Here is a 16,685-nt window from a genome sequence, read left to right on the forward strand (position 1 = left end):
GCTCGCTAACTTGGTTGACACATGTCATCGGTTCCCAATTGCGCAGATCGATGCTCATGCTGTTGATCACTGGATTGTCTGGTCCAGCCTCGATTATTTACAGACCGCCGCCATATAGCTGGAATATTGCTGAGTGCGGCATAAAACTAAACTCACTCACTCACCCCATAATGTATTCATTATCGTCGGTCACCAAACGCACTAGTATACTACTGACTGATGTGTTCCTAACAGTTCATAGTGAATTATGTAACTGTCTTGATTTCCTGCTCAAGAAACCAGCACTAGACACAGTTACCGTCACGAGAACGCCCCAGAAACCAGCACTAGACTCAGTTGCCGTCACGAGAACGCCCCAGGAACCAGCACAAAACACCATGTTACCTAGTATGGTGATCTCATACATAACGATTCTGAAGATAGTCACAGTGTGTATTATTATGTGTAGTGATGGATATCTTGTCATTTGCATACCAGCTACGTGTATATAAGCCTGTGACTTTCTGACGTTATGTGTTCCTGCTGATTTCATTACGACAGACGTAAAGGTAAGTAAATAACTTCTGTCAGTTCTGTTACTACATCATCACGGTAGTGGACGCCAGACAGTGTGTGTGTGTGTGTGTGTGTGTGTGTGTGTGTGTGTGTGTGTGTGTGTGTGTGTGTGTGTGTGTGTGTGTGTGTGTGTGTGTGTGTGTGTGTGTGTGTGTGTGTGTGTGTGTGTGTGTGTGTGTGTGTGTGTGTGTGTGTGTGTGTGTGTGTGTGTGTGTGTGTGTGTGTGTGTGTGTGTGTGTGTGTGTGTGTGTGTGTGTGTGTGTGTGTGTGTGTGTGTTGGAACTCGAGAGTAGTGTGACGAACACCCCGTTTGGCCACCAGTCTATCGCTGCACCTGACTGAAAATGTATTTTCTAAAGTTACTGTGGATACTCATCAAAAATGTAGGGGAACCTTTTAGTTTGCATAGGAAGCTCTAAGAAACTTTTCAAAGGAAAACGTCTTATAAACGCACAACCATTTTCCTTCACCACCACCCCTGGGACTAAACATAATGCATGGGGAGCCCGTGCACAATACAGTAGGGTGTCACATGCATAGGGTGTCATTCTTGATTTTGATGTTTTTCAAGGTGACCGATAAATCACTGTAAACCATTAATTCTGACAACCATCTTTCATCACCTAATTGTTAGTCTTTGTTTCTAGCCGGTTTTGTACACGTCATACATAAATCATCTTTCAAAAGCGAATACAAACAACCATGATCACGAGGAAGTGCAAGTTGTGATGCCCTCTAAAATATTCACTGTCATATAAACATTGGCTGACACCGATATATGTCCCTCCCAAATCTTTCAATCGTAAAGTGAGTGAGTGAGTTGATATTTAACGTCACACCGGCAGTATTTCAGCCATATTGTCACGAGAACCGTTGATATTATACATAACAGTGAATGGTACAAACGTAAAGTGAAAATGGCGTTTAAAGAACATAGTATACCAATGCCTTATTGTTGTTCACATTAAGGAAAAGTCGCAAAGTCTACACGAAGATAGAAATGCGCATCCTGCATCTCTCCTGCATATGGAATCCGAGAAGGGACATTGTTGCGTTGACGCATTGTCGCCCTCTCAAAAACAAGCAAAATGAGGCAAAAATTAACCAAAGCGCGAGAATGCGACAACGCGCCATTTCGCCCATTTGTCGCATCGTCGCGATGTTGCGTGTGGCGGTTTGAAGAACACTTTCTCTGTTCCGTCAAAGTGCGACACGCGACATACCGACAATTTTCAACGTCACATATGTAGCGATGTCGCATTGTCGCCCTATCTAAGATGTGTAAAGAAAAAAACCAAATCATTTACTAAAAAACGACACGCGACAATGCGACACATTGAAATGCCGCATTGTCGCGTTGTCGCACTTTTCGATTACCGGTGCGCATGCCTAGAGAGTCTTCTATGGTATTTTTGCTACTTCCAATGGTTTTTAAAATGAAGTAGTGCTCGAAATGGCAGTTGGGCTGCTTTTCTTGAACTTAATGCAAACCTTCATTTTTGGTTTGAAAATTATTTTATATATAAAATTAATGTATTTAGCCAATGAAGTGTGTGTTTAACAGCAAAACGAATTATTAGCGCAACTATTCATTGTAATTACGGTACACTATGCCCTTGTCATTCAAGGCGGGGCAATTTGGTGTGCAGAGATAGTCTCTTAGTCACACCAGATAACTATTATCATAAGTTCGAATCCCAGCACCAGACACATTAACCACTTTGGACATTTCGATGACAGGTTGTGTTGACAGGTTGTGAAAAACTAAAATATTGTTAAAATTCAAGCCACATCGGCAGAAACATCAGGTGATGTCCTCGAATGGGTCACTTTGTTCCATAATGTGGCTCCCGACAGTTTCATGGTACAGTCCTGTCCGACGCTGATGAATTTGTCTGAGATCTGCCTCTGTTCAGCCAGCAGTGGATGGATACCAGGTAGAGTGAGATATCACTTAACCACCCGACACCTCAAAGACAGTTTAGGTCGGCTTTGAATGTGATAATGGGAAACCGCCTTACAAATGGACTGTTATCATTGTGATATACTATCCCAAGAAATAAACGCATATACGAGAAATCTGTTGCGAAAAAATGTCAAACATGTATAACTCGTCCATAAACAGACTTTAGTGCATAGCGAAGACGTGGAGCGCGATGATGACGACGTAGCACGACCCTGGCTTTCTGGCTCTCAAACGAATTTCTTTTAACCTGTTCCGTACACTATGATCTGACATCCTCTAAAGCCCAAGTGCCCTGGCTGTTGTGCTCTCACCCGTGGGAGTACGATCACGCAACTGTAGCACCAGGATGTACCGATCTTGAGCTGCAGTGGTAACTCGAGGTCTGCCAGCACGGGGCCGGTGATTTCTTATAGCTGTTCGGCTGCAACGAGCTGCAAGTCATTATATCTTGCTCAGACTAACATTCAGACGCCTGGCCACAGAAGACTGGTAATCTCCTGCATGCACTCTTTCAATGACGATATTCCGTGTCGAGTCAAGACGTAGTGATTTGACTTTGAAAAGCCTTCAAAACGAATGCCAATTTCGGAAAGTAATCTTGATTTTTATTGCCAGTCAGTAAATTGTTACATATTTTGACGATTGTGTGAACAAGACAGGTAATTACTACAGTTGTAAAAATACAAATAGCCTATGCGTCTCTTTTGCAGGGATGGTTTATTAGAAACGATTAAATGGCTTGGTAGTGTTGCGTACCCTTGAAGTGCCAGAAAGCAACTCTCCCTCCCTCACCTCTTCCTACTCTGCAAAGTTCAACTCCATTCCACACCACACCTCTCCTCTCCCCTCGTCCCGCTTCTCTCCCCTAGCGCTCCGTTCTTCTCCTCTCCTCCCTAGCCCACTCCTCTCTATTTCGCTCCACTCCACTCCTCACTCCGCCGCCTCTCCACTCTCTCAAGATTTAGGAAGCTTCGCAAATTAGCAAGGTATTTCATTACAATAATGAGTTGGGATGTCTGTTTTTAGTTCTGTTGCAATCCTGTCTTATTAACCCTGCACATGAGACGATTCACAATATATCTCATACTTTCTGATATGGATACTATATCCAGCGATACTCATGTACTTGTATCGTTTCAAACATGCACCTACTCAATCATAATATTCTTCAGCAAAATGGACAGTCTGAGCACGTCATTCCATTAACCACGCACTCTTAACCCACACACTACACGGCAACATGGACGTTCATTTATCATAGTTCGATTCACGGGTATCTCAGCTCTTAAAATGCATATAAAAATAATCATATTTGTGATAGTTTTTGGATTCCGCCGTAACTAATAAAACGCGACACGTGACACGTGACACGTGACACGTGACACGCGACAATGCGACAACACGACATTTCATCAAAAGGTCGCGTTGTCGCATTGTCGCATTGTCGGATTGTCGTGCGTCGCGTTTTAGTTAATATCTTATAATACAGGCTGCAGTCAATATTTTAACAAAGCGCGACACGCGACAATGCGACGATGCGACATTTCATCAAACATTTTTTCGTAACAGCGGAATGTAAAAAAACAAACTATCACAAGCATGATTATTTTTCGATATTTTCAAAGAGTTCAGATACCCAGGGATCGAAATCAGAACAATAGTAAATGAACGTACATCTATCCGTGAAGTCCAGAGTGGCTCAAAGTCGTTGCTTTATGGAATGGTAGTATTCAGGCTGCCCATTTTGCTGCAAATTATTATGATATAGCAACCGTTTGAAACGATGCAAGTACACGTGTATCGCTGGATATAGTATCCGTATGAGAAATGTATGAGGTATATTGTGAATCAGGCTATGTGCAGGATTAATAGAATAGGATTCACACAGAAATGAAAACGGGCATCACAATACATCACAATTACATTATACCTTGCTATTTACTAATAAACCTTGGGTGAGTGGAGTTGAGCGGCGGAAGAGTGAGAGGAGTGGAGCGGAATGGAGTGGAGTGAGGGAGGGAAAACTGGTTTCTGCCTCTACAAGTGTAAGCAACTCTACCAAGTGATGGCATTGTTTCTAATATCCTACGGCTAACAGTCCATTTGTAAGGCGTTCATGTTTGAAATTTTTCGCAACAGATTTCTCGTCTATGCGTTTATTTCTTGGGATAGTATATCACAATGATAACAGTCCATTTGTAAGGCGGTTTCCCATTATCACGTTCAAAGCCGACCTAAACTGTCTTTGAGGTGCCGGATGGTTAAGTGATGTCTCATTCTACTGGGTATCCATCCACTGCTGGGCGAACAGAGGCAGATCTCAGACAAATTCATCAGCGTCGGACAGGACTGTACCATGAAACTGTCGGGAGCCACATTATGGAACATAGTGACCCATTCGAGGACACATGATGTTGATGAATTTTAACAATATTTTAGTTTTTCACGACCTGTGATCACAACCTGTCATCGAAATGTCCAAAGTGATTCATGTGTCTGGTGCTGGGATTCGAACTTATGGTTATAGTTGTCTGGTGTGACTAAGAGAATAACTCTGCACGTGAAATTGTCCCGCCTTGAATGACAAGGGCATAGTGTACCGTGATTACAATGAATAGTTGCGCTAATAATTCGTTTTGCTGCTAGAGCACACTTGAATGGCTAACTACATTTACAATATGTAAAACAAGCTCAAGAAAAGCAGCCCAGCTGCCATTTCGGGCACTACTTCATTTTAAAAAACATTGGAGGTAACGAAAGACCAGTGAAGTCTGAAATAGAGTTTAACATTTTCTGCGCATGCTTAGATTAATTGACTTTCTACACATGCCCACCGGTAACAGAAAAGGGCGACAATGCTAAGTATATTTTGTCGCATTGTCGCGTGTCGCGTTTTCGTCAATTTGTTAAATGCAAATTATGGTCAATATTTTAATAAAGCGCGATGATGAAATGTCGCGTTGTCGCGTTGTCGCATGTCCCGTTTGAGTGAATTCTTACATATCTTAGATAGGGCGACAATGCGACAACGCGACATATTTTGACGTTGAAAATTGTCGCTATGTCGCATGTCGCACTTTAGAGGAACAGAGAAAATGTTATTCGAACCGCGACACGCAACATCGGGACAATGCATTGTCGCATTTTCGCGCTTTGCTTAATTCTTGCTTGTTTTTGAGAGGGCGACAACGCGACAATGTCCCTTCTCGGATTCCATACCTGCATTGTATTTGTATCGTTTGTTCCTAACACCTTAGCAAGTGTTGAGTACTCTAGATAACTATCAATAGACAGTACCCTACACTAGATTACCATCACAAGACAGTACCCTACACTAGATTACTATTACAAGACAGTACCCTACACTAGATTACTATTACTAGACAGCACAATACACTGGATTACTATTACTAGATAGACTAGCAGCGCTGCCATGGCATATCAATAGATGCTTCGGGAAATGATGGCTGTCTACACTGCATTTCTCGATCTGTCTGACAGTTTTCATCGAGTTCTCAATGTAATAAGTCACGTTTCAAGAGGCCTTGATTGATCACAGATTCCTTTTTGTGCTACAGATAACGACTTGCAATGATGCTTCTCTTTGTTTGCCTGTTATACCTCCCACTGTCGGTACTGGGTGATGACAGAGACGCCCACTTGTATAGAGTGAACATCTATATGCCTCCCGAGAAGGGGAGGGACGAGACGGCTGAGATACGTCAAATCAAAGACACTGTGAACGATCTTACTGACATCAAGGTTCTGTTTTCATTTAAGGTCTGTATAATGCTTTGAAGCAAATATTATGCTATAATATTACGTATCATGCTTATGATACATGGTTCTTCTGATAAATACCAAGGACGAGGCAATCCCTATCACTTCTGATTAACCAGCCGTGTAAATGGTTGTGTATATTGAATCTAATCAGGCATACACTGGAATGTCTACCCTTACATAGAAAAGGAAAGGAAAACGATATTAATGTCAAGGAGATAAGCTAAGGGACCCACGAAATCATCATATTCATATTAATCGCTGTTTGTTTCACAGGAGCTCGGAAATCCAAGAATTCTTCTTGGTAAGTCCAATATTTGTCAATACTCTAAGGTAACTGTACATTTTATATGCAAGTGACAACACCATTCGTGTTTGGGTACTTGCCTGCACCTTGATTCTGATGATCACTTTGGGGGGCAGGGACACATGTATTTAAGACACCACGGGCCCACATGCTGAAAGTCATAGGAACAGAATGACATAATTTTCCAGTTTCTGTATTTTTAGGGGACTGTAACCGGTTTGTAGAATCTATCAATATGGCAGTGTAACAAAGTAGATATTTTCACTAAGTAGGACAAGCGATGCTCAATAAAAGATGAAGAATGAAAGATTGTTGAATAATTCCAAATGCACACATTACAGTTCTCGACGTTGAGAAACCAGGAAGTTGGTCCCAGCTGACGGGTTTCTTATCAAGGAAGGGATACGAGTTCAGCGCAGTGTCCCTCTACCAATGCGGTGACTTCGCCAAGGGGCTCGGTGTCTCCATACCCGACGATATGTGGTCGTCATCATTTGAGGATGAGGATCTACTTATGGACAGGAAGACACTTCTTGTAGGAGGTAAATTGTACCTGAAGCCCAGAGTATCTTCCCCAAAGCATAAGAATGATATCACCTTTTTGTAAATTACACTGGTAAAAAGACAGGTATTAAGAATATCAAATATTATTACTCGCCCGTGGAAGATACTGCAGTCTAATATTTTACGGCAATATTACACTAGTGTAATACCACTTGACGTATGACGTCAAAATGGTTCAAAGTTGTGACGTCACAATGCTAATGTGGCTGTTGCAGTTTTAATACACCTTGCTTGAGTCGCCGAATTGCAGAGAGTCCTCAGACTGTAGGCAATTTCGTTTCTGTCAATTTATGTTAACGAGTAATAAACAGAATACTAAACGACCTTCCATGAAATACCATATTCATTATGGCTCGTTTCATAATAATGGTATTACACGGAAGGTCGTTTAGTGTTCTCTATGTGTAATAAGCATCACCTCAACATCATGTAAATGACATGCTTTTTGTTGAAAGTATTGGAGAATATTATACGTTTAGTGTAGAATAACCGTGGGATTATACCATGGAACTAGTGAGTGAACAATGTGAAGAGCAGTGAACAATGCATATGGGCGATTACATTCACCACATCCATCCTCGAATGTCTGCTACACAATGGGTGAATATTCCATGGAGTTATCACTGAAGACCAAGATTTAGACAAAGTGTTTGAGAGATATAAACATTTCAGAGTCAGTTTTCATTTAATCATTGCTTTCTTCAATAGATAAAATTTATTGAAAAGTCTTGACTAATGCCTCTTGTAAATCGATCAAAGTAATGTTCTTTAATTAGTGCCTGATATGGTGATCTTCCTTCAGTCGGTTGTGATATATAGCCCGTATTTTTTATTGTCTCGTCCAAAAAGTGATATTAGTTTTAACTTTCCACATTAGTTTTAATTGTAATTGTGATATTCTAGTTGTTTTACTGTCCTTTGACGACAGGTGTTTATGAAATACATATATTCGATTTCAGCATTAAATGTTCTTGTCACGCTATGGCTGAAATATTGCCGATGTGACGTATTAACTCGCTCACTCTTTAATTAGTGCTGCATTATTAGATTAGCAACCGAGACTGTTCGTGGCTGTGTCCTAATAGAGTTTAAAATATTGTTAAAACATTCTCTTTATGAGAGGGTATGTAAGTTCCAATATGTTCACAGTACATTTTGAGCTACCAATCTGTAATATACCGGCCAAAATAAGTAAGGGATATTGGTATTTTTTGATTGATGTGATATCAGTGTGTCAGTGAATAAATAGATCATTATGTCATGTTATGTGTTAGCCTGTTCACTCACTCACTCACTCACTCAATGCTTTCCTCTTAATAAATGAATTATAAACTGAACACAGCAAAATGATTTGCCATATTACCATTTAAGCGGTGACAACTAACCTGCATTTTGCACATCAAGCCCATATGTCACACAATCGCAGATTTCAGTCTCTCGTGGTTCCACTATTTACCTGTGTATCATCATTCACAGATCCTTTATCTGGGACATATATGTGTAATTTAGACAGCTCACTCACTCAGTTTAATAGACCAAACACATGCCGTGCGTCATGAAACAAATACAAAAATGTTAACAATCTGATAAGTATAAAGTTTCAGATAACGAGCAATATGGTGCGGTATGTATTCCTCCTTGAAATCGTGTAATGTTAGATGGGCTTTCAATGTGCATGACTGCATCATGGCTGGAGTTACAATTAATTGGATGACACGCTGAAATGCACTTGTAGCGATATCATTAGTATTGCCCTTTACCATTTTACAAACACGTGCTGAACATTTTGATAGGAGACTTCTACTTGTGCATCAAAACATGGAGCCGTTCATATGCACATAGCTATCTCTGCTTATATTTATACCGGCAAAGGGACAGTAATGATATGAGTGGTAACATAACAAATGCACTGTACTTATTATTTCAATTTTTTAAAGACACTGCACTTCTGTGACCACTGAAGCATATGCTGTATCTGTAGTATTGCCTGCAATTTGTTTTGTCAAAGCTTTCCCAGCTTACCAGTTTTTGAGCTATTGCAAACTGTAGTGGACGTGACAATAGCTTACATTATTCTTCCTTTTCTCAGATTTGTCAACTCTTGAGTACAATGAAATGCTGAAGTGGACGTTCGAGAAAGATGTAGCCCTTCGAAAATCAGGCCAGAAACAAACATGTTTCAAAACTCTCGCCGTATTTCCAGTTGAGGTGAGCAGTTTCATTGCAATACATCATAAAAGTTGGTTTGCCTTTGCATGTATTTGTGATGGGTGCCGTCGATAGGACAGAATATGCTTAATCACGACGAGCCTCATAGCAATTCATAAACTGATGTTTGTCAGACATTGTTCATGATTTAAGGATCATTCGTGAGATTTAACCCACACCATATTACACTGACCATCGGAACCTCATCTGATCCCAGTTTTGCAAAATTTCAGCGTTCCGATGAGTTCCAATCGAAATTCACCCAACACCCTTTTCTGGGTCCCCTTTTTTCGGTCCTATAGAGATCCAACTTTGATCGGATTAATCGGATGAAAGATGACCTGCAATGACCTTGGGATCCTGAGAAGATGCATAGAAGGCTACATCGCTATTGGGTTCGATCACGGCTGCAAGCTTATAGATGGAATGAATGAATAGCATTCTTCCATTTCTGAAGAGCGCCAGAATCGTTTGATGAACTACTCCAGAGCCACGCACCAAGAGAAACGAAGGGTGTTACCACCCAGCACAGTTCTCCAGCCTGGTCTCAAGTTGTCCTACACCACAGGGTACCTTGCAGGTCGATTTTGCCGTCTCTCCTCGAACATTTCTGTTCATTCTTGGATTCATCTCCAGGATCTTGTTGCTGTAGTGTCCGATGAAAATCTGCGGACTAAATGTCAGCTGATCCTCTATTTGTAGTCTGATGTTACTGCTTGCCGAACGATGGCAGTGGAGTTAATGAGGGGTTAACCTCGAGTGTCACAATGGACAGCAATCAGACAGTGTTAAATATAATGTTACCCCCTGATGAGAATCGAATTGGTGATGGGTGGCTATCAGGCGCGTCGAGCAGACAACAGATTGCAATAAGATGAGCGTCAGATGATGACTGTTAATCATCCAAACCTTATCAAACTGCCACCAGGCGTCCGATAGTCGCACCACACGAATCTGACACATGTCAGACTGACTTAAAATTTATCCGGCACTGACGTAATTTGCAGCCGGAAATAACGTCCGACAGCAAACTAATTAATATATATAAGTTCAGAGCTTAGTTCCCTTCACGTGGGTGAATGATTCCTCCCTGTATCAATGATACAAGGACTGGTCCAATGGAGATAACGTGTCAACATTTGTCAGATATTAACATCAGTGGACAAACAGGAGGACATCTCAGCAAATTTCAAAGATTATATGTGAAGGTGAGGGCAACCTGGAAGGTGATTTTCACTTAGAGGTAGACGGTGATGTTGAGCTTGTCAAGACGCCCAGTTGGGACGTTCCAGGAGCTATGAACGGAAAGCTGAAAGATGAGCTGGAACGACTCAACAAAAAGACATTATGACTCGGGTCACAGAAGCAATAGGATCAATCTCTGTGATGGTGGTGGTTGCCAAACCAAGTGGAAAAATATGAATGTGTATTGATCCAAAACCATTGAACAAAGCTTTGAAAAAGTGTCATTATCAAATACCTACTATTGATGGCATTCTGACAGAACTATCTAATGCTCGTTTCTTCACTTTGACTGATGCACACAAAAAAACAAAAAACATTTTGACATATGTCCCTGGGCAAGGAAAGCAGTCTACTGACAACCTTCAAGACTTCTTGGGGCAGATGTAGAACATTGACGAAGCCCTTAAAATATCACCCACGCCCAGGAATTTCAGAGAAGGATGGATGAAGCTCTGACGAATCTAGGTTGACTGAAAGCCATACATGATGATCTTATGATCAATGGTATTGGACAGACGGAGGAGGAGGCTGATCACGACCATGATAGAAAAATTACAGCTTTCTTGAACAGATGTCGGGAGAAGAAAATCAAGTTTAGCAAGTCCAAATTCAAGCTGGCGTTACCTGACGTTCAATAACTAGGAAGTTTTTAACAGGTTTTAACAGAGAATGGTCTCAAGATTGATCCATCCAAAGTGGAGGCAGCTGGCAAAAATACCAGCCCCATCAAACAAACAGGAGTACAAAGTATTCTTGGAATGGTGAACAACCGTCCAAAATTTGCTATGCTCAGATCCAAAAGCAGCTGCTCGCTATTGTGTTCAGAGTTGAATGCTTTGAACTTTACACATACGGGAGGAAAGTACATGTCATCACTGACCACATACCATTAGAAGCAGTGGACAGGAGCTTACACAGTGCCGGGTGATGTTGATGAAACTTCAAAAGTTTGATGCCACAGACATTTACAAGGAAGGTACAGAGGTGTATGCAGCAGACACCCTCAGTCGTGCAAGCCGACCACAGACAGGATCCTCCAACGATGATACTGGCCATGTCGTCTCTATCAGATCCCCGACTGAAAAGACAATGAAGCCATTGACATGAAGCAGTATGTCTCAATCTCGGACAAGTCATTTGAGAAACTTTCAGATGCTACCCGTGCTGACCATGGTATGAACAGACTGATCCAAAATGGATGGCATGAAACAAGAAATGGTCTTCCGAGGTGTGCCCAAGACTATTTCAATTTCAGAGATGAACTCGCAGTTCAAGATGGCATCATCTTCAAAGGTCAACGTGTTGTCACTGTACCAAGTATCCAACATTTGAATATCAAAAGGACGCATTCAAGTCACACTGAAGTTAACGGGTGCATTCACAAGACAGGAAAACTGGTCTACTGGCCATGCATGGTTAAGGATCTGACCGAATTCATCAGTATGTGTGAGATTTGCAAGACTGAGCAGCAACAGCAAGGTAGCAAACCACTCTCAGCACAGACAATGGAGAAGATGGCATGTGATCTCTTTTAATTTGATAGACGAGACTAACAATGTAACTATATGTCACACATGTAATTCCAGATGTTTTGTCATTGTTTTGTTTTTTTTAATATTTTGTATCACAGACAATGGCCCGCCATTCAGTTCTTATACTTGTTGCCACCTTTGCCCAGTAATACTTACTACATCATGATATGTCTTCACCAAGATGCCCACAATCAAATGGGAATGCAGTCAAGACAATGAAAAGGTTGATGAAGAAATCCAAATCCAAAACTCTGCTGAAATATGAAAACAGTGACACGTTGGTCGAAAACTGCAAACCAGGAAAAGAAAGCAATCTAAGTACTATTACCTCAAGTGGAAATACAGTTTAAGATTATTATGTTTTACAGATTCAGATCGATATGCAGCAGAGAGGGTTCGGGTGATGGCACAGTCAGGCCGGTGAGGCTCATCATCAGCTCAGGGCCCTCGCCCCCTCTACACGCAGCCCAGACAGCGAATGGGACTTCTCCCAGGAAACACTGACTAGTCGAACCCACCAAGAACTTTTCGGAGAATATGGAGGCTCCCCAACACTGCAGCCTTCTGCATTACCCAGATTGTCAGAAGGGCTGTGCTCCCGGTGGAGAACCCGGGCACTCTCCTCATCTGCGCCAAGAGATCAGGAGGTACCAAACCAAGGGCACAGAGAACAATGGGGAGCCTGACGACAGTGTACTTGGGATGTAAGCGAGACATTTCAAAGGCGAGGTCCGCATATTTATCATGCTTTTCCTGAATGTTGCCAATCACATTGCTGTCAAAAGGGACAGAAAATTCTATGATATAAATAATTTCATTGGCTTTATCAAAAAGGACAAGATCAGGTTTGTTGGCTGGAATTCGTCTCAGGCTGTATATTGGCCTATTCCAGAGAAGTTTGTAGCTGTCATCTTCCAGGACGCCCTGGACATGCTCAGGGTCGTACCATGGATGGACCTCGGAGTCAAAGCCACAGGCATGGCGGAGACGATAATAAAAGCAGCGAGCCATGCCATCATGTCTTTTAAGATATGCTGTTTGTGCCAAGGAAGGGCATCCACTAACAAGGTGTTGGACAGTTTCTGTAAACTGATTGCATAGACGACATTTCATATTGATATTTTCTTTAAGAATAACATTCTGGCGATTGCGAGTGGGTCCTGAGCAGCAAAAAGGAAACCCTCAGTTTCACATTTAAGACCAGCCGACTTCATCCAGGCGAAGGAGTCGGTTGGATTGCTGTTCTGTTCCACACACTGCATATACACACGATGTAATGGCTTCTCAGACAGCTTCTCCACAAAGGACCGACTCTAGGCAGACTTGGTGAAAGACTTCACCTGGTTTACTCCCATCACTTTACCGTCCAGCAGTACATCGCCATCAACAAAATCAACTTCAAATTTCAAATTGTGTCCAACAACCTTGGCACGTTTAAAGTAGCTGTGGAATTCCTTGCTTTCATCATAAATCTTAACGTGCATCACCAGAGGATCATCTGACAAATAAATATGTGCAAAAGTACACAATAAAATTCTGTCATGAAGAGCTTCCACATTAATCAAACCCCGACCTCCTGAATTGATTGGCATATATAAACGATTAAGAGAGGAACGAGGGTGGTGTGCTCTGTTATCAGACATGATCCTTCTGGTCAGGCGGTCAAGACTCTGGGTGTCTTGTTTTGTCCAATCAACTACTCCAAAGGAATAGGAGAGGACTGGCACAGCAAAAGTATTGGTGGCTTTGACTTTGTTTCGAGCATTTAGCTCTGAACTCCAGATTTTCTTTAAACGAGATTTATACTCGGCCCGAAGTTTATCTTGAATCTGGGCATTCTGGAGCTTGTCTCGAACTTGCATTCCAAGATAGGTGTAGGCCTGATCTTCCACAAGATGTTCAATAACTCCTCCCCCTTGTAACTTGACCGATCCATCATTAGTTACCTTGCCACGTTTCAAATGAAGAGTATTACATTTGTCGAGTCCAAACGCCATGCCTATATCATTAGAGACTGACTCGACAAGGAGAACCTGTTCTTTCAAATTGGTCTCTCCCTTGGCAAGGAGCTCGATGTCATCCATGTAGAGGAGATGAGTAAGAGGTGTTGGGGATCTGTGCTGAGGAGGTCCGGGATGATAACCCTCCTCCCTATTGAGCAGAAAACTCAAAGGATTCAGAGACAGACAAAAAAGCAAAGGACTAAAGGAGTCCCCCTGGAAAATCCCCCTTCTAATTGGAATAGATTCCGACGTCTGCACCTGCCCTTGTGAGTACATCTCAAGTTGAGTCGACCAGCAACTCATTAAAGACTTGAGTAAATCAAGTAATCGCTCAGGGAGGTCAATACACTGAAGAGACTTCAGAATCCATTCGTGAGGGACAGAGTCGTATGCCTTTTTGTAGTCTATCCAGCACATGGAGAGGTTGCGGTGATAGGTTTTAGCCTCTTCCAAAATCATTTTCTGTACAAGAAGTTGATCCTTGCACCCCCAACATCCCTTTCTCGCCCCCTTCTGCTCCCTGTACATTATCTCATTGGAAGAGCAGTAAGATGACACGAGGTTTGTCAAACACCCTGTGAATAATTTATATTGGGTATTTAGACATGTGATAGGGCGGAAGTTTTTTGGATCCGTCACGTCTCCTTTTTTGGGAAGGAGTATTGTGCGACCTTTGCAGAACCACGGAGGAACACCACCTGTGTCCACAAGAGAATTGAAACAGTGAAGTAATGGTGTTTGGACACAAGGGAACAGTTTCCAGTACCGGTTTCGAATGCCATCAGGCCCTGGAGCTGTATTAGATTTGGACTTTTTAATGACAGTTTTCAGGCAATCTGGTGAGAGGTAACAGACAAACGACCTAGTTACTTTCTCATGCATTGCATGGTCATAATCACTTACCCATGGTGCTTCCAGGTTACAGTTGCCGGGTACAGACCACAACTGTTTCCAAAACCTTTCATTGGCATCCATGGGAGGCCGCTCATCATGCCCACCATCACCACTTGTTTTAAGTTGCCTATAGAATTGCTTTTCATTATTCCTAAACATTTTATTTTGCTTGATGAATTTGTTTCTCTTTTCCCATTTTTTTCTTTCTTTCTGTCCAAACTTTTATTTTTGCCTTAAGGGAATCGACAATTTGGAGAAGTACCTTTTCTTTTGTTGTCTTGTACTGTAATTTTAATTTTCTCCAAATTGCCTTTTGTCGTTTAGACATGGGATTCCCTAATGATCGTAATTTGAGGCACAGCTCTATCCAGGAAATATATTTTCTAGTTTCTGTTAATTTCACTTGAAACCGGTTTTTTCTTGGTTTGTCGTTCTTAGTAGTAGAAGATTTTTCTTTGGAAACTGTGTGAAGTTCCTCCAACGTTCGCGCGGCAGCATAGACGCAGGAATTTATTTCATGTAATGAACAGTCCACAGAAAGTTTTAGAGAGATAATTTCATTTAGTAAATCAATTTCTGTTTTGGGAAAAGACACGTTTAGTTGTTTAATTGGCCTCCGTTTCTCTAAAGGTAAATCACAAATTTCCTCATAAATAGAAGTAAACAAAATGTACACAGGATTTTCGGTAAGGTCTGCAACTGAAGATGAGGAAGAGTGAGGGTCCAAAATTTCGGGGCCAATTGGTTCTTTCTCGGAAGAGTTTCCACCTATTAGTTAGACTCTGACGTTATTCGGACGTGTCAGAACGTCACAAGCGTTGTATTAAAATTAATATTAGTCTAACAGTTGGATCTGTCTATTAATTACTGAGATAAAAGTTTGTTGGACAGTCTTAAAGAGCCTTCGGTGTTAATATTTAAGAGGAGGGATGTACCATGTGAAATTTATTGCTCCAGTGTCAGTGATACCACGACTGTTTCAATAGAGATAACCCAGTGTTTTGTGGGGTGTTTTGCAACCGATGTTTAAAACGTAATATGTTATTAGTTTGACCATATAATCAGATATTGTTACTTCCTCGGGCAGACATGTAATCAACATTCAGTTGTAATACTTTTAACAAAGAACCTTAAGAGATAGTTCTGACAATTTCTTCCTGCTCAGTTTGGCCTTTGATGAATTTTCTGAGACAACAAAATGGAGCAGGCACGTAAAATATATCATATTTTATAGAGCAAAAGTGGAAAGACGATCTTTGAGTATTTGGTAAGTTGTGAGTTCGTATTGTGTCATCATTTTGTAAGTTACGCTTGGAGAGATGTGTCGGTATATATAGATGGTTGCTATTGTCAAATTTATGTTTTCCATGCATTAGTCACGAATACTTCTGCATATTTTCAGCTGATGTACTTCGCGCCAGTTAGCCAACATGTCATGGACGAAATGGAAGAATATTTACGTGGACCTAGGAGATTCCAGAATGAAGTAACGCGAATCCAAAACCTTGATCATTACACATAAGTGTGCCAAAATGAAGGCAAATGTACAATCAAACAAATCAAATGAATACTGTCTCTATTTGACAGCAACCAAATACATGTTCTTTCATTGAATAAATGCAGTCATTTTA

The 16,685-nt window shown here is 41.4% G+C and overlaps 1 protein-coding gene across 1 annotated transcript; it reads left to right on the forward strand.

Annotated features, from left to right (window-relative positions):
- The first annotated feature begins 468 nt into the window (after nucleotides 1-468).
- LOC137255599 (uncharacterized) lies at nucleotides 469-16,685 on the forward strand. Its single transcript, XM_067793037.1, has 6 exons — nucleotides 469-548; nucleotides 6,100-6,301; nucleotides 6,578-6,605; nucleotides 6,950-7,150; nucleotides 9,262-9,380; nucleotides 16,457-16,685. The coding sequence occupies exons 2-6, from the start codon at nucleotides 6,113-6,115 to the stop codon at nucleotides 16,574-16,576; spliced, it is 657 nt and encodes a 218-aa protein (XP_067649138.1). The 5' UTR covers nucleotides 469-548; nucleotides 6,100-6,112; the 3' UTR covers nucleotides 16,577-16,685.

This window comes from Haliotis asinina, chromosome 11 (assembly GCF_037392515.1).
Source record: "Haliotis asinina isolate JCU_RB_2024 chromosome 11, JCU_Hal_asi_v2, whole genome shotgun sequence".
Lineage (NCBI taxonomy): Eukaryota > Metazoa > Mollusca > Gastropoda > Lepetellida > Haliotidae > Haliotis > Haliotis asinina.

Bases quoted from the DNA above. Each gene is read 5' to 3' on its own strand.
- LOC137255599 (XM_067793037.1), top strand. From the start codon at position 6,113: ATGATGCTTCTCTTTGTTTGCCTGTTATACCTCCCACTGTCGGTACTG. The intron at 6,302-6,577 runs GTCTGTATAATG...TTTGTTTCACAG, and splicing joins AGGTTCTGTTTTCATTTAAG to GAGCTCGGAAATCCAAGAAT. The intron at 7,151-9,261 runs GTAAATTGTACC...TCCTTTTCTCAG, and splicing joins GAAGACACTTCTTGTAGGAG to ATTTGTCAACTCTTGAGTAC.